Source organism: Phoca vitulina, unplaced genomic scaffold (genome assembly GCF_004348235.1).
Source record: "Phoca vitulina isolate PV1807 unplaced genomic scaffold, GSC_HSeal_1.0 scaffold12, whole genome shotgun sequence".
Classification (NCBI taxonomy): Eukaryota; Metazoa; Chordata; class Mammalia; order Carnivora; family Phocidae; genus Phoca; species Phoca vitulina.
Genome location: NW_022589715.1, coordinates 25228607 through 25247888, shown reverse-complemented (window position 1 = coordinate 25247888; position 19282 = coordinate 25228607). Strand labels below are relative to the sequence as shown.

General features: G+C 34.9%; 1 protein-coding gene across 9 annotated transcripts in view; it reads left to right on the top strand.

Annotated features, from left to right (window-relative positions):
• Nucleotides 1-19282, top strand: part of ZNF638 (zinc finger protein 638) — a 125753-nt gene that overhangs the window by 71406 nt on the left and 35065 nt on the right. For 8 of the 9 annotated variants that reach the window (XM_032410742.1, XM_032410736.1, XM_032410741.1 and 5 more), the window contains exons 4-10: nt 4475-4513; nt 5492-5784; nt 6863-7140; nt 8738-8884; nt 9754-9876; nt 15754-15812; nt 16116-16168. In XM_032410742.1, the coding sequence (XP_032266633.1) occupies nt 4475-4513; nt 5492-5784; nt 6863-7140; nt 8738-8884; nt 9754-9876; nt 15754-15812; nt 16116-16168 (992 nt within the window). The remainder of the gene's footprint in view (nt 1-4474; nt 4514-5491; nt 5785-6862; nt 7141-8737; nt 8885-9753; nt 9877-15753; nt 15813-16115; nt 16169-19282) is intronic. The other variant, XM_032410739.1, reaches the window with a different exon arrangement.

Below are 19282 nucleotides of genomic sequence, written 5' to 3'. Positions count from 1 at the left end.
GATTCTGAAACAAAAATCAGAGTAGTCAGAAATTGTTTCTTGGCTCTTTGTTCTCTTCTGCTTTGGCTGCGTGAGATCCCAGGTGCACTTCCTCCACAAAGCAAAATGACCCCCGTAATTTTGGACTTAAATGAACCGTGTAGTTAGTAATTCCACGAGTTCAAAATAAACACAACAAAAAACCGTCTTTCCTCATAACTCCTGTATAAGTCCGAGGTTTGACTCTTTTCTTTGGTCCATGTTGAAATCAGTTATAATAGTTGTGAGAATTGGGTACTCGACCTGTGTTGGTGTCATGTGCCTGCTCCTGCTGTGGAGTGTGATAATAAGCCCTACCTGAATCATACAGACTATGAATAGAGATAGAGTTTTTTCCCTACATAGATGCTGTGCAGACATAGGTTATTATATGGAGATAATTTGTTACCTGAATTAGATAGGCCTAGCTATCACTGTAAATGGAAAATCTCTCCTAAGCCACAAATTTGAATGTCTAATTTTTATGAAGATGAGGAATTTAAGTGGTAGTGAGTCATTTGCTATAGGTAGGCATTAATGTTAATAAGAAGATTCTAGCTCATACACTGCCATTAATTTCCTAGAACAAATGGCACATACGCCTATTAAAGCCTTCTGTGTAGATAGCCCTTTTTTTTTTTTTTTTAATGCACTTAGGCCCTGATTTTAAAGTGCTTTCTGTGCCTGCCTACATATTTACCTTTTTTTCAGGTTGTGTGCTCTTGAATAATTCCTTCTTGGCTTTCTCTGCACTGCAAAAAATAATGACAAAAAAATAGATTTGATTAGGTGCTTGGGATCATTCCATGGCAAAATATATGCTATTCCATTCTTTGTTTTTTTAAGCTACATTGTGTTCCTTTTGTTTCTATACCTTAATGTATTTAGTTATTCACCTGCTGATGTATATTTAGGCTCTTACTCCTTTTCTTAAGGCTAATTATCTCTTCCCTCTCTTTGTCTTTGTTGGATCTTTCTGGATTATGATACAGGAGTAGTTGGTTAACCTGTGAAAAGATACAGTGCATCAGAATTTTAGTATTAAAAATAAATAATAATAGCTATATTCTTGTATGCTGGGCATAATTCTAAGTCCTTTACATAATTTAATTTTCAAAACAACCTTGTGAAATGTATGTGTAATGATTATTTGTGATTTTATCAGTGAGGAAACTGAGGCATAGAGAGTCAACTTCCCTGCTGTCCCACAGCAAATAGTTGGTGTAACTAGTCTGTCTAGCCCATGGGTCTTTACTCCTTTTCCCCCTTTTTCTGTTCAACAGATTATTCTGAAAAGTTTCCAAGCTGCAAAAGTTGAAGGGATAGTAAACATTCATATATTTGTCTTCATTCACCAATTATTATCATTTGCCACATATATTTTATATTTTTATTAAACTTTTTTGAACTATTTGAAAATAAATTGCAAACATGATAACTTCACTCCTCAAGTCAGCATCTATCTCCTAAGAATAAGGAAATTTTTCTACAGTGGTTGTCTGTTGTAAACGCATTGAATCCCTGCCTACCCTCCAACCACACTCCCAAACCCGGGAGTCAATCAAGATTCATGCACTGCAGTCTCTTAAGCTAGAACAGTCCACTCTGCCTGTTTCTTCTTTCTCTTTTTACCTTACCTTTTCTTTCTTTTCTTCCTTCCTTCCTTCCTTCCTTCCTTCCTTCCTTCCTTCCTTCTTTCCTTCTTTCCTTCTTTCCTTCTTTCTTGGATGCTTTCACAATGTTGACTTCTTTTGAAATGTCCAGGAAAGGAGTTGTCTTGTAGAATGTCCCAAAGTACATTTTGTACTTTCCTGTTTGTTTCCTTATCATTAAATACATGTTGAAAATTTTTGTCACAAACTATAGGTGATGTGTATACTTCCCACATTGGGACACAGATACTGTCACTTAGGTCCTTGTTCTTAACCATTATGCTATACTGCCTGTGCGAGGGGTGTCATGCTTCCGAAGCACATTTTAAACTAGTTAGTTAGGCATGTGCAGGCAGTCCAACCTCAACTTGCAGAATAGTATACATGCATTATCTTTCTGCCCTGGGCACCAGAGACAAAAACATTTATTTTAGCAGTCAGCCTAGTGAGGATCCAGAACATAATTACGGACTCTTGAATAATAGTCCTCAAGCTCTTGTGAATCCATAAACTGGATAGCTCCAGAAATGTAATAACATCTTTGTGTTGACAGCCAGCATATTTCTAGCATTGTACATATGAGAAAGCTAAGGCTTACTTACATTAACTAACTGGCTTTCAGATACATGGCCATTAAGTGTCAGCACCTACACTCAGACCCTAGCATAGCTTGATTCCAGAAGTCTTGCTTTTAAACACCATACTGTTAGATTAGAAATTTATCTTCTTAGATGGTAACAGTGTAAGGAAAGTTTTTAAAAGCATAAGTGTAAGTGAAACAAAATTATCCATGTTTTGACAGTTGTTGATGCCAGATGATAGATACACTGGATTAAAGTTAACTTTTTTTTTGTTCTTCATAGTTTGTCACCTTATAGTTACAACAAGATGCTTCAGGCATCATGGCTGCTCTCAGAAGGAAGAAGGGGAAAGAGGCAGGAAGAATTTTGCCCGTGGTTTTGCATCTGTGTCTCATTGTTTTGAACCTATCACTGGCTATATATTCTAAGGAGGTTAGGAAAGCAAATATTTAGCTTTTTTAATCTTTACTGTAGTAAAGGCAGACAAGGGAAAAGGGAGTTGAGAATTGTTGTTGAGTTAACCTGCTGTAACAGTGTCTTAGACAAATAGCAACAAATAAAAACCACTTTACCTTTAATACTTTTTTTTTTTAAGATTTTATTTATTTAATTGAGAGAGACACAGCGAGAGAGGGAACACAAGCAGGGGGAGTGGGAGAGGGAGAAGCAGGCTTCCCGCTGAGCAAGGAGCCTATTGCAGGGCTCGATCCCAGGACCCTGAGATCATGACCTGAGCCAAAGGCAGACACTTAACGACTGAGCCACCCAGGCGCCCCACCTTTACTATGGTTTTGACCCGTCTTTATTTTCCTGCCAGGTGACTTGCTGTAAGAGTTGGCTGCCTCCATTTCCTTACCTGGCTCTCCTCTTGGTTATTAAAATTGTTTTTGAATATTAGTTGATTTAATGATTTAACTTCCAATTTAATAATGTTTCCAAAATTTCCAGTTAACCTTTATTTTTTTATTTTTTTATTAAAAAGAGAGGGTGCGTATGAGCTGGGGTTGGGGGGATGGGGCAGAGGGAGGAGGAGAATCACCACAGGGCTTGATCTCATGACCCTGAGATCATGACCTGAGCTGAGATCAAGGGTCAAACACTTAACCAGCTAAGCCACGCAGGCGCCCCCCAATTAACCTTTAGAGTTCAGAATCTCTAAAAAGTTGAGGAGGAAGAGGTCTTTTTCTTAGGCTTCTGTGATGTTACTGTTCCTTATACTTTTTTCTTTCTGTGATTACTACTTAATCTCTTATTGGTTTGTGTTTGTCTGCTTTACTCTTCAGTGTTAGTATGCATAAAATTCTGTCCTCAGCCCTTTCTCCTACAAACTATATCCTGCGTTAGTCTCACACCGTCTTTGTACTATACCTGTGGCTTCTGCATGCCTAATTTTTAAATATCTCAGTTCTCATCTTTCCCCATAATTCCAGATACTTATTTCCAGTTGACCTGAAAGCATTCTTGTGTTCACTTCAGAAATGTTTATTGGTTCCCCGTTGCCTTTTACTTATGTGCAACCTCCTTACCTGATTTCAAGGACCTTCACAGTTTCTAACTCGGAGCTACCTTTCCAGGTTTTCCCCCCTCATAATTCCTTTTCATCATTGCCATGCTGCAGCCAGACCAGTTCCTGGAATAGAATACTTGTTTTGCCTCTGAATTCTTGTATGTATAGCCACTGCATGAAACCTGCGTTGATCCATGCCTATTAGTAGACCTTTTTAAGGGCCACCTGAAAAGCAGCCTTTCCTGCAAATTTTCCCGATTCTTCCACCAGATGTATCTCTTCAAGGACCGCTTGGTACAGCATAAAGGGCACCATACATGTTGTATTCTGTAGAATGGGGTCCCCTGGAGTTCTGCAAAGTGCATGAACTGTCTTTGTCTTTTAACCCCTACCTAAACTTGTGTCATGTACCTATTCTGTACATCTTAACACTTGTAGGTGTATTGCCTATTTTACTTACACTTTGAAGTCTTTAATGTATTAGGAATGTGTTTCTATTCCTTGAATTGCCTACTAGAATAATGCTTTGATTATTTATTGAATTAGACACTGAAAATATACTTTCCAGAAATTTTCATATTTTAGTACACTAATAAATTACTGTGTAAACTGTGTAAACTTAGGTTTTGAACAGTCCTCCTGATACATTGCAGGGAAAGATTGAGACATACAGTCCCATTTTAACTGTTCATTAATACTATTTATTCTCAAAATAGGTATCCCGATTGGAATCCTGAGATCCTCCCATCAAGAAGGTAATTTTTTGAATAGTGGTATTGTTGAGACTTGATTTTCTTTTAAAAGTAAACAGGTACTTTTTTTTTTTAAAGGTACTGTTTTTAATTGAGTTCCTGTTTTGATCATTTTTACTTTTAAACAGCAGACAAATGCAACAATCTCTATGAATCTTTCTTTAATTATCCCAGCTTAAATGTGACAGCTTGCCTCTGTGAACGTCTTTTTTTTTTTAGTCTTCTGAAAATACTTAATGCTTTTGTTATTGTTTATGTTTGTGGGGTCTTATGTTATAAATGCCTTCAAGGCTGGGAATGGTTTTATTAAGCTTTGTATTCCCTAGGAGGTCCCTGTTTAATGTTTGTATATACAAGTACAGTAGTCAAAGAAATATCTGTAGAGGGGCACCTGGGTGGCTCAGTTGTTAAGCGTCTGCCTTCAGCTCAGGTCATGATCCCACGGTGCTGGGATCAAGCCCCGCATCGGGGCTCCCTGCTCAGCGGGAGGCCTCCTTCTCCCTCTGCTTGTGTTCCCTCTCACTCTCTCTCTCTCTCTCTCTCTCTCAAATAAATAAATAAAATCTCTAAAAAAAAAAAAATATTTGTAGGTGGCATAATCTCAGGAAAAAGTTGAAAAACATTTGTTTATGTAAATCACTTCTTAAATTCTTTATATAACTTAATACTTTCAATATATAGTTGGCTATAAAATGGTACAGGAAAAGCCCAAGAAATTGATGGAGGATATTCTTCTGTATATTAGCAAAACAGGGATCCAAGCAATTAGAGGGCAGAGCATCTGTTCTGATTGTTTCTCATTTATCTGTGAGGGTGAATTGTGTCATAACAAATAGGTTTTTGTTTTAAATAAATATATGGTATCAGAGTTTGGTATTATTTATAGTCTGTTGTTAAGAAGGAACTTCTGTCCTATAACTTAATATGACTTAAATTTACATTAAATCCCTGAATCTTGTGATTTCCCCCCATACTTTATAGAAATGAAGGCAATAGAAAAGAAAATGAAACTCCAAGAAGACGTTCTCATTCTCCCAGTCCTAGACGTTCTAGGAGATCAAGCTCAAGTCATAGATTCCATCGATCTCGAAGCCCAGTACGATATATATACAGACCAAGAAGCCGAAGTCCAAAAATTTGCCATCGTTTCATTTCTAGATACAGATCCAGATCCCGTTCACCATATCGAATGAGAAATCCATTTAGAGGTAGTCCAAAATGCTTTCGCTCAGTTAGCCCTGAAAGGACATCACGGAGATCAGTGAGATCATCAGGTACACTTATGGTTATGAATAATAATATATACTATAATATATAATATAACATAATAAATTTACTTATTTTGACTAAATTTTTTAGGTTTTTTGTTTGAAGTTTTAAATTCTATATTTTTAATAAGTTTGAAATCATGACTTATATGCTACTGTCAATATTTAACAAAAGTTGACATTTTGAGCTATTTGCCTTAGTTCTTTTAATAAGATAGATATATAATACTCTGTTTTATTTTATTTTAGAATTTCTGTGTGAAATTGACCCACATCCCAACCTTAGTCCATTCTTCTTCCTTTTATTAACAGAAGAAATGTGGAAGAGTGTATCTAAATCAAATTTAAAAACTGCGGATATGCCAACATCTTAGTTTGCCCATGAATTAGTCTAAAAGTTTTTTGAAATTTCTCATATTTTCAACCGTGTCCTCATACTGGTTGAGTGACATTTCTAGAATAGCTCATATATGTGTCCTCTGAGATCTTTTTAGAGGTCTCCAAGGTTTTCACTTTCCAACTATATGTCTGTGAAGCTGAATTTCCTTTATACATTTCAACCAAAACAATGTCTCTATCAGATTGGTTGCAGAAGCAGATAGGAGAATCCAGGTTTTTAAGCCCAGCGTGGAAGTGTTTGGGAAAATACACAGTGGTGCTACTCATCTAACTAATTTTTTGTTTGTTTTGGGAATTAAAGTTGTTTTTCATAAAAATGTTACTTACGCTAACACAGGAGTTTATTAAATGAATTAGTAAATACTTTAAAAATTCGATTTAAGTATCTTATGGTTAATATTGATAAATTTAACACAAAAACTCTTTGGAGTCCTCAGTTTTTAAAAGTGAAGATGGATACTGAAATCAAAAGTTTGAGGACCACTGGTGTAAGATTAGCTCATGAATGGAGAATTAAAGACTGAGAATTGTTTTGTGTGTATTTGATTCCTGTCTGGTCTGACAGCAGCTCTGTGTGATAAATATTTGGGCAGTTGAGGAGTTACTCTTTTTTTAATAATGTGATGAGATGGTTTTCACCTTAAGTTCTTTTCAGTTGAAGTTGCATTTATGTCCTTTTTACTAGATAGAAAAAAAGCATTAGAAGATGTAGTACAACGATCTGGGCTTGGGTCAGAATTCAGTAAACAGAAACATCTTGAAATAGTTGATAAAGGACACTCACCAGCACAAAAGCCTAAAACTGGCAGTGGATCAAAGCCATCAGTTAAATCTACAAACCCTACAAAGGGTGATGGAAATTTGGGGGGACATTCTGCTCGTTACAAAGCCAAGAATATTGAAGATGACACCTTACCAGAATGTAAACCAGTGTCTGAAAAAGCTGTTTCTATCCAGCGTAAGGTCAGTAGTTCTTTAATTTGTTAGTGTAAGTGTATACATACGTGTGTCATTATGATACAAAAAAGTTGTTTGAATTTTTTATTTTCATATTTTAAAAGTTTGAAATGGTGGCTTGTTAAATTATGTTGATAATGGAATGTTTTATTGGTTGTGCTTATGAATTTAGTAAAAGTCCATTAATTTAAAATCTTGTAGCTTACAAATCCTAGAGGTTTGGCATTTGATGTATCAAAAGTGAGAACATTTTGATGGTTTGGTGTTTTTGCTAACCACACAGGCAGGTCATTGTGATGAGTTTTGCTATCTGGTGGGGGAAGTGAATGTAATCACCAGCAACATTAATGGATTTTTGTAATCTTTGTCAGTAAGCTGTAAAAGTGAGTCTCTACTGAGAATTGGTCATTTTTAATCTATTTTTTACTTTTTTGCTATACAGTGCACAAGTCAAATACTCTGTTTTCCAATGTAGAATAGCCTATTTTCTGGTACTGATTTATTGGTGTATTTTGACTATAACCTGCTAGTTAAAATGCTGAGGTATTGTTTTATTGTATATGTTAATTACATTACTATTATAGTAGATAGTACATAAAGCACCCTGAGAACATTAGAGTAATTGCCAAGGTTAGGGCAGATTATCAGATGTTTAATGTAATATTAATAAGTCTTCAGGTATTTAGGTATACATTTCTAAATATTTTCAACAACTATAAATCCTTGCCGTTAAAGAGCTTATATTTAGAAAGATACACTTAAAATAATCAACCTGTAATTACACAATTTTGAAGAGTGTTAGGAAGAAATTTTAGTATAGGGAAAATTTTGAAGAGGCTAAATTAATCTATAACACTCTTTTCATTTTGTTTCAAGGCTTCTAGATGGTGGCAGTGGAACTTTTTTTTTAAGTCAATTTTTAATATAAGTGAAAAGTTTGATATTACAGGTTTTATACATATTATATATGAGTCTTTTAAAAATGTTATACCTATTTAAATATCATTTCAACTATTAAAACACAAAGTGCACAAAGCTATAGTTTTATCTTTATTAATGATGGGCCATGTAGATTCATGTAGAAAAATATTCTTCAGTACTTTGGACCATTCCATAGGTCTTGTTTGTTACAAAATGCTTCTAAACAAAAAAGAGCATCTATGATTGTCTTTACCTGTAAGCTCTGATCACTGTTAGGGTTGAGTGGCAAAATATAAAACGTATCTTTTACTACTTTAGCATTTAAAAAAATTTTTTTAATTGGGCGCCTCGGTGGCTCGGTTGGTTGAGCGACTGCCTTCGGCTCAGATCATGATCCTGGAGTCCCTGGATTGAGTCCTGCATCGGGCTCCCTGCTCGGCGGGGGGTCTGCTTCTCCCTCTGACCCTCCCCCCTCTCATGTGCTCTCTCTCTAATTTCTCTCTCTCTCAAATAAATAAATCTTTAAAAAAAAAATTTTTTTTTTAATTGTGCTAAAATATTTAGAGAAGTCTGTTTAAAAGACTTAGGTTAATGGTAGAAGAAATTACATTGGGAATTATTGTACTTTATGGCTTAATTCTTTTTTTTTTTTTTTTATTAATTTTCTTTCATTCAAAAATAGCTTCGGAAAGACCAGTCTTCGCATTATGGTTCAGTTCTTCTTATATCTGAATTACCAGAGGATGGCTGTACTGAAGAAGATATTAGAAAAATATTTCAACCATTTGGAAAAGTTAATGATGTCCTCGTTGTTCCTTATAGAAAAGAAGTGAGTCATTCCCTCTGTTCTAAAAATACATATGAAGTTACTATGTTATAAAGTCTGGTTATTACTTTATAAAGATCTTTTAGCAACTTTTACTACATACATAATTGTTAATTGAGAGTTAATGTAAATGCTTGGATTCCAGTGAACAAGGTCCCCAAATACTGTTTTCTATCTTTTAGAATAGGGATTGGCATACTTTTTCTGTAAAGGGCCAGGTAGTAAATATTTTAGGCTTTGTATGCCATAGGATTGCAGCTATTCAATTCTCCCATTGTAGTACAAAGGCAGCCATAAATAATATACAAATGAATGGGTATGGCTGTGTTAAAAAAAACATACGCAAAAACAGGTGGCAGGTTATAGTTTGCTTTTTCATTTCTTTAGCACACTGGTAAGATTATACTAAAAAATGATTTTGTTGTACAGTATTTTTTACATGTGGGTTATAGTTCTATAACTCACACGGTAAAGTTCATCAAAATTAGGAACAACCCTGGACTAAGCAGAACATAAAATTGTGAGACAAATGGGAACATAGTTGGTAGTGTTCTTTATTGCAAGAAGCCTTAAAAATGTCAGACTTAACAGCAGCTAGGCCAGATCCTGCCTTTTCTCCATTTATTCCATGAGCGCACCATGGACCTGTTTCCCCTCTTCTTATCTTGGTAATAAGGTAAAATGTCCATCTCATGTGTGAAAACACCCTAGAGATCAAATGACACTTTAGCAAAACAAAAAGAGATAAAAGCAACCAGGACTTGTAATTTCGTAGTTTTATGTTCAAAAAGTTCAAAAGTACAAAAAGTACTAAGTCATGCAGAGAATTTTGAGTTAGATTTTTGACTAAAAATTTAATACATTTTATTTAGGCTTACTTGGAAATGGAATTTAGAGAGGCAGTTACTGCAGTCATGAAGTACATTGAAACAACACCTCTTCTGATAAAAGGGAAAAGTGTGAAAGTATGTGTTCCAGGAAAGAAAAAATCACAGGTAAACTGGATTTAGATCAAACATGTCTTGTTGATAAAGTTTGACTTTTTAAAGTATGGTACATACAGAAAAATGCATGGAACATAAATTTATGTTCACTCAATAGATTGTGTATGGATTGAAATACATTGAAATTAACAACTTTATATCTACATAAATAGCACTATAAACAGTGTTACATGACAAGCAATAGACTAGGAGAAAATACTTCACAAAATTAGCAAACATTGGGACGTCTGGGTGGCTCAGTCGTTAAGCGTCTGCCTTCGGCTCAGGTCATGATCCCAGGGCCCTGGGATCGAGCCCCGCATAGGGCTCCCTGCTCTGCGGGAAGCCTGCTTCTCCCTCTCCCACTCCCCCTGCTTGTGTTCTCTCTCTCACTGTCTCTCTCTCTCTCTGTCAAATAAATAAATAAAATCTTAAAAAAAAAAAATTAGCAAACATCTCTGAAACCTACCTAGGTCACAAACTAACATTGACAACATCCTGGAAGCCCCTTTCATACTTCTTCCGAATCCTTAAACCCTCCCTTCTGCCCAAAAGTAACCCCTAACTTGATTTCTAATACCATAGTTGAGTTTTGCCTGTCTTGAACTTTAAATAAAGAGAATTACAGAGTGTATATATTCTTTTGGGCCTTTTGCTTCCTTAGAAATATTACTGTTTATGAATTTAGTGTTTCTAGATCATTTTTTATGCTTTAGTTTATATATTTATTGATAATGTCTATAGAAGTACTTACAAATATATTCAGTAAGTTTAACTTTGTGTACGAGTGTTCTTTTCATGTAATTATTATATTTGCTGAAGAATGTCTACTTCAAAGGGGCTTTGTAGTACACATTTTTCAATCAGCAATTTAATTTGGAGATCTAACCATGTTTGTACATACAGGTTTTCCTCATTCCTCCTAACTTCTGTGTGGTATCACTCTGTATAAACATACCACAGTTATTTTACCAGTTCCTTATGGATTTGATATTTAGGTTATTTCTGATTTTTCACTATTATAACAGGACTATGTTAACTTCCTTGATTATGGCTTTTACAGGCCTTTCTTATGCATTTATGGTACTGTTTTTATAAGGTGATAGCTATAGTGGAATTGCTGGGTTATAGGGTATACAGTAATACCAGATGTCATGTTAAGTAGCTATAATAATTTACAGTCTGATAATAATGAGAGTACTAGTGTTTTATTATCCACAACGTCTTAGTATTTGCAGTTTTAAAATCCAGTATGTGAAATAGGTATCGAGCTTCAATTTGCATTTTCCTGATTACTATTAAACTTCAGTATCTTAATATAATAGCTGTTACTGTCTTAATGAGTTGTGTATACCTTTTCCCATCTTTCTGTTGGGTTGTTTGCCTTTTTAAAAAAACTTCATTTGAAGGTGTTCATGATTTTAGATACTAATTTTGTATTACTTATGAGAAGTATTTTCTTCTAGTATGTTGTTTATATGTATATCCATATATAAAGTTTTTAATTTTAGTGTACTCAAGTTGATTTTTTCCTCCTAATGGCTTCTGCTTTTTTTTTCTTTTGTCTTGTTTTAGAAGACCTTCTCTATACCAGTGCCAAAAAGATACGATTCCATTATTATATTGATCTATAAGTTGTGGTTAATGTGTTACTGGGATCAATACTGTTTCCAAAATGGATAACCAACTAGCCCAACACCATTTATACCTAACTGGTTATTCCTCATTGATTTCAAAAGCTATCTTTATGTGTATAAATTACCCTACACACACAGATCTCTATCAGACTATTGTTAGATCAGTCTGTTTATTTCTGTTACAGTACTATGTGATTTCAGTCATTATAACAGTTACTGTAATTTTACATAATTGCCTGTTTTTCTAGTAGAATCCTTTTTCTTTGTTCTTTATTTAAAATTTATTTTGAAAAAATAAACTATATTTGGGGCACCTGGGTAGCTCAGTTGGTTAAGCGTCCGACTCTCGGTTTCAGCTCAGGTTCTAATCTCAGGGTCCTGAGATTGAGCCCCACGTTGGGCTCCATGTTCAGCACGAAGTCTGCTTGGAATTCTTTCCCCCTCCCTCTCCCTTCCCCTCTGATCCTCCGCCTACATGCTCCTGTGTGCAAACGCATATATTCTCTCTCTCTCTCAAATAAATAAATAGATAAAAATCAAAAATTTATTTTGGTTAATCTTGAACATTTACTCCTGCTATTGGTTTTAGAATCCATTTAAAAATGTTCTCTGAAAAATCTTACTGGGAGTTTAATATTATATTGAATTTATTGATTTATAATACTTTTTCTGTTCAGAAACAGGGTTTGTCTCCGTTTATTTAGACTTCATTTAGTGTCTTTTCATAATGTTCTTTTGTAATGTTTCCATAGTGTACGTTTTGGAAGGGATGTTAAGTTTACTTCTTACTTACATATTTATTTGTGTATATTTCATAAATACTACTAAAATTGCTATTCCATAAAGAATCGATATTTTTTATTTCGTTTGTTTTCTGATTAGTTACTACTAGAGTAACGCATGATCCTAGGTTACATCTGCTACATGCCATCTATTTATTTCCATTGTCCTGATTTGAATAATGAATTTTATGGTAACCCTAGTTATTAACAATTTTATCACTCAGGGTTTCTTATATTTTCAACTAACAGAAAACTTCACCAGTGGTTTATGAAAGAAATAGGAGGTTTATTTATCTCATAACAGAAAATCTATAGGTAGGTGGTCCATGGCTGGTGCAGCAGCTCCGTAATATCATCAGGAACCCAGACATTTTTTTTCTGATTCACCACTTTTAGCGTGTACTTTTCACCCTCAGTTGTAAGATGGTTGCTGTACCTTGTGGCATCATTTTTATCTTCCAAGCAGAAAGAAAGGAATAAAGGAATGAAAATCAAAAGCAAAAAAGGGTTTTGATTTTTTAAAAAAATTATTTTTTTGTGGAAGAATGAGTTTCTCAGCAACTTTTACCTACATTTGATTTACCAGAACAGTGACACATAACCTTCTCTAGTTGCAGAGGAGGTTAGTAGGGAGAAGCAAGAATTGAATGTATAATTTAAGAACATAAACTTTATCCTGTAGACAGTTAAGTGTTATTCAAGGTTTTGAACAGAACTATGACACAAAATGGATGGATTAGATAGATTGATTTGGGAGTGATCTGCAGAATGAATTAGGCAAATGACTGAAGAAGGCAAAGAAAAGAGTGTTGAAAGGGGAGACGAGAAAAAAACCACTAAGTACATTTAGAAGACTCATCTAGCCAACCAGCTTATTGTAATGATAGTAATGGTTTCAGGTAGATTAGTAAACTTGAGATAGGAAGGAGAAACAGCTTAAACCAGTTACTCTCCAGTGAGACCTGGCTGATCATTAAATTTGTGAACTGGGGAGAAAGTCCGTCTTCTTTAATACTGAAAAGTTTAATCTGGGAAAACAGGTGAATAAGGATATATTTAGGCTATAAGAATATTTCAGTAAGATTAAAATAATTCTCTTTGATAACATTTTGATAAGGTTGGTAAGGTAGCAACAGAAGTCCAAGAAGAGCCCAATAATATTTACTATTCTGATTTTCATAGTAATGAATAGGGGAAGCTGTCAGCACTGTAAACTAGAAAACATGCCATCTGGGTCAAAAATACTGATATTCTTCAACTAAATATAGTTTGGATAGGGCTAACTCATGACTCCTCTGTTGTAATCAAGCAGCCTTCCTAGGGACTGACTGGAGGAAACAGCTATGGCTGTTTCAGATTGGAAGTGTATAGATAACCTTCTTAGCTTCTTATTATAGGGGAAGACATCAAATTTCCTTGCTAGAGCAAGCCAAAAATAGGCTGGGAGCCCAAACTAGGAAGAATGTCAGTGCTATAGCTTTCTTGGTCCAGATCTTAATTTTGGCATGAATAGTCAAACCAAGACAAAAGGTTTCTGCCTACATTTGATATTTCATGTTAGGACTGCCTTTGACTCTGGCTTTGATTCAAAGAATATTCTTTCCATTTGGCTACTTCTTCAAATCAATAAAGAAATGTTAAAAAAAAGGTGAAAATTGCCTTCATCCCTGTATTTAAACCTGAAGGATTTAGGTGAATGAATCTGCACAACTCTTAACAAACTCAATTACCTTGTCTTTAATTAAAAGCCAATGTAGACCTCAGTTCTTAATACTGATTCTTAGCCATTTTTGAGCTACCTTCACCACCACCACTACCAAGAATCTGATGAAAGCAAGCTTCCCCCCCCCCCACAGAATTAGACAGTAGTTCATACTCCCAAAATTTTCTTTAATGGAGCAGGAACACTTGATCTACAAAAAAGTATCAGATTTTCCATTGCAACTATGAAATAGTGCTGCAGCTCAACTCTACAAAAACAAAACGAAAACAAAACTTACAAAATTTTAATTTGGTATTTTCGGAAAGATTCATGGCGACATTATATTGAAAACCCAGAGTAGACAGTCAGCTAAGATCCAAGAAGATTGCATGGAAATGGAAAACAGTGCTGGAAAACGGTTATCAGTGGTTTGAACATTATAGAAAAATCTAAATGAGTAACAAAACCAAAGATAGAATTCATCAGATGAGAGTTTAATTTCATTTTAATTGAAAAACTTTCTTAAAAATCTGTTATATGTCAGGCATTGTGGTATCTGCAGAAGATAGAGTGATGAACAAGACCGATGTGCTCTCACTCTTGGAACTTACAGTCTATTAGTAATGAAGAGGAAAGATGTGGACATATTTGGGAGACCCAGTCTGCATATAACTGAAATTCCAGAAAGAGGACACCACTTTAATACAGTTGAAGATTTTAAATTTTATAGTTATGCAGGGGTAGCCTCTAGTGATTCAGGCAGAAACAGTGTAAATATGAAAAGGAATAGTCTAGTCTTAGATAGCAGAGCAACACATTCTCAAGGTTGAATGGAAGAAAGGTCAATTCTTTGTAATTCATTAATTCTACCTTTTACTATTGATGTACATTTTCTTATCACTGTCTTACAAAAAATATTTCAAATAATACCGTGACATTTCAGTATCTAATTGCTATCACCCTGGTCCAGTCTACCACCATCTTTTGCTTTGTTACTATAGTAGCATTATGACAATAGAGATTGTCCTCTTCTTGCCTTTTCACTCACCTTGACTCTATTCTCAACATGGAACCAGATCTTGCCATTCCTAGACTCAGAACCTTTGATCACACTCAGAGGAAAAGCCAGTACTCAAAATGGCTTATGAGCTTACACCACACATTCCACCCACACTCTACCCCCAAACCACTACATACCTCTTTCTCTCCTTCTCTATTTCCAACCCCAAGCATCATTTACACTTCTAAAACAAGGTAGTAGGCATGGATCTCAAAAGCCTTTTACAGTTGCTGTTCCTTCTGTCTGGAATGCTCTCAACGTTGGTAGTGGCTTGCTCTTACCTCTTCTAGGTATTTGCTCATATATCACCTTTTCGGTGAGAGTTGTATAACAAACTTATTGAAAATTGCTCCTCATTCCCCAACAAGAGCACTTCTGTTTCCTTTCTCTCTCACTTTTTTCCACAGCACTTGTTGCTGACAGACATAATATGTATGTATTTTTAATTTCCTTGTGGTTTTTCTTTCCTTACCCCTTGAAGTTAATCTTGTTCGAGAGTAGGTAGGGACTTTGTTTTATTTACTACTCCTCTCCAATGCCTAAAATTGTGCTTGACAATTGGTGAATAGTCACTAAATATATGTTAAATTGATCTGAATTTCATAATAATGTTTTTTGTTGTATTTCTTTATGCTTGTATTTTCTAAAGTGCCCTTTATAATTGGGGAAGAAACTAAGATTTTTTTTCAAAATCTTTTTCTTTCATAGAACAAAGAGATGAAGAAAAAGACCGCAGATTCAAAGAAAGCATCTGCAGCTACTTTAAAGTAAGTAATTCCATGATTTCATATGCAAGAATGAATGTGCATATGAATTAATTTTAAAATTTTTATACAACTGCATTTTTAATATATTTTATTATCCTGACTCCAGTTTAAATGGGACATTGTTAAGTTAGCTCTATGCCCAACGTGGGGCTTGAACTCATGACCCTGAGATGAGGAGTCGCATGCCCTACCTACTGAGCCAGACAGGCGCCCCTAAACTTTTTTAGATTTAAGCTTTGCATCTTTAGAAGCTTTAGAACTTAGAATTTCAATCTTTGCCTAATTTTTTCTTCTTTCAAATAGAAAAGATATAGACGCTTCCAAAACTGTTGAAACTGTGACTTCAGCTTCTGCCAGTAAGTTGTTACTTTTAATACTCCAAATAAATATATTTTGTCAGTTTACTAGAAACTTCTTGCAAGATGATGCTAGGAAAACATTATTGTGCTTTAGTAGAGGGGACCCATATTGGCCCCCATATTAAGCTCTAGTAGTTAAGAGTTAATACATGAAGACTCAATGAGATAGTGCATAGTTCCATAGGTAATAGCTGTTTAGGTTAATTTTGTAATACCTCCTTTTATCCCCTACCAATAAGACAAAACATATAAGACAAAACATGTTAAAGTTGCTCTTTAGTCTCCTTTGATTTTGAAAGTTTGCTGAGAGCCAGAAGGTAAACAAGAAAGACCAAACAGAAATCGATGTTATTACACTCATGTGTTAAAGTTGTTTCTTTATACTCAGGAAAACATTGCAGGTCTTTGTTATGAATCTAACTAAGTGAGTTTCTATACAATTTTAATAAACTGAATTTTCTCTTTTACTGCCAAAACAAACACTCTTGAGTTTATTAAGAATAAATGGCTTGATAGTGAAGGATGAGAAAGAAAAGCTAAAATAAAGTAGACATAAACTATATTTAGAAAGTTAGATTGTTTTGTATGTTCTCTTTTAGAAAGACAGGTGTATAGTGTGTTCTGGATTTCTATTCAGAAATTCATATATATATGTGTGTGTGTGTACATATATATGGGGAAGGAGGGATAGAGAGATGCAGAAGATTAGTTAGGGAGAGGATACAACAAAGGTAACAGAATTGGGGGATCACTTTGTAGAAGTCCTTGAAGCGTTGTGCTGGGAAGTTTTTGAATTTGACTTCATTAATAGCATTTCTCAAAATAGTGTGTGAGAGACTAATTCCTGGAAGATGTTTTGGATCAGATTTGTATTATAGCTTCTTTTTTTTTTCTTAAAAAAAAACAAAACTCCACAGAACACATTCCCATTATGAAGTCTTGCAGGAAAGAAACCTATTTAGCTTTGTTTAACCCACTGTTCATGAAGCTTGGCTAAGGTTCTTGCCATTTTTCCTCTGTAAGACCTAGTAATGGTTACAGACTCTGGGAAATTGCCACAGAGAATAAAGAACCACTAGTTGTGTAGGATTCTTATATAGATTGGATAAATGGAGAGATTGAAAAATCCTGTTGAAGCAGCTCATTCTGCCTATGGGTCGTTTCCCCATGCTTTAATAAAACCACCTTTTTGCACCAAAAAAAAAAAAAAAAAAAGGAAAGAAAAATGCTGTTGAGAAAACACTGTTGGGATTCACTTTAAGGTAATAGGGACCTGATATAAAAAAATGTTAATTAAAATGGTGTGCAATGGTAAAATCTGAATGTTTATTCTATAAATTTTCTAGTGGATAAAATTAAAATAATTAAAATTTTCAAGGTTTTAGACTAGGTAGATTTTACTAGAAGAGTGTGGTGATACTGATTATATATATATATGTAACAGGAAAACTTAGATGTAGTGATTTCTTTGAGAAAAACCATGAACTCAGATTTCAACATTGATAAATTTCAGCTGTCAAACACTTATCTAGTGGAGATACCCTTAGGTCAGCCAGTCACAGGGTGTTGAAAGTGGGATACTTGAGAAATTTTTTGTTAAGTGTAAGGTCTAAATTTTGGGAGTGGTCCTAACATAATAAAAGCAATGAGTAGAGGGAGAAGTGCTTCAAACCAAGTACATCCTCCCTTCTAATAGAAATGTAGAAAGACAGGAGCTGGTAAATAGGATTGAGAAAGTGTCAGGTGAAGTAAGGGTACATGATATCTTTTTTGAGATTAGCAGTGTCAGATTGAACAGTGATAGGCTAATTAGGGTAGTTTTTATTTATTTTTTAGAGAGAGAGAGAGGGTGTGCACATGCGTGGGTGCCCACAACTGAGCAAGAACAAGGAGGGGCAGAGGGAGAGCGAGTCTGAAGCACACTCCACACTGAGAGTGCAGAGCCCAATGTGGGGCTGGATTTCAGGATGCTGAGATCATGACCTGCATGGAAACCAAGAGTCAGACGCTCAACTGACTGAGGCACTCAGGCTCCCCTAATAAGGTAGTTTTAAAGAGAACTTTGGTTATAAGCACAAATCAACAAGGATGAAGAGAAGTACAGGAAGGAAGCAAAAGTATAATTTGATCAGAAAGAGAAACTTGAGAACCGTTACCCATCACTAGTTAAAAAGAAAGAATACTGAGCACCTGCTATATGCTCATAATTGGATGTACTTTTTAAAGTATTAGGATACATCAGTAAACCAGTAGGCAAGATCTCTATTTCCAAGTGGCTTACATACTAACTTGAGGTGACAGATGATATATACTAAATAACGTGTTTTATAAAGTGAAAAGTGTTGTGACAGGGTAAAGGAGATCTAGGGTTAGTTTGGAGTTTGAATTTACTTTAGAATAAGGTAATGATTTGTTAAACAGAAGAGTCTACTAAGGGGCATAATCTATGCCAGAAGACAGAAAACAAGGGAAAGAAACTTAGCATTGGTTACACTAATACTAGGCAATTTATGTTATCTTCCTTAATCTTTCAAATCATCTTCTCATTTTATAGATGAGAAAACAGATTCAGCGATTAATAACTTACTCAAGGTTAAATGACTTGGGGTAAGAGTAAGGATTCAGATCTAAAACTGTATGATTTCAGAGCTTTTTACTTACATTAAACTACCTGAGAACGAAAACTTGTTCTTAATCTCCTTTGATTGCTCTTTTATCTTCCCTTAATGGTTTCCCTAAATGTCTGTTCCTCTTATGTCATACTTTTCTTTCTGATTTTATCTTCGTACAGCATTAAGGACCACTGACATCTTGTATACATACACAAACCTCTACCCCCTCAAGTTTACTCCTCTCATTTGTTATCTAACAGTCATCACTCATCATCCAGTGTAGAAATTGTTAGTAATCCTTTCTCTGTCTTTTCTCTTCTGTCCTACTCAGTTCAAACTTAAATAACATCTTCCTCTTTTCATACAATCAGTGGCTGATTCAAACTAGTTCTCTCTCAAATCTATTTCATTCAAGCTATGTCTTTTGCCTTTGCTTCATCACACCTGTAACTGTTTTGATTCATATTTGAATTTTGAGGATAGCCTCCTGACTGGTATT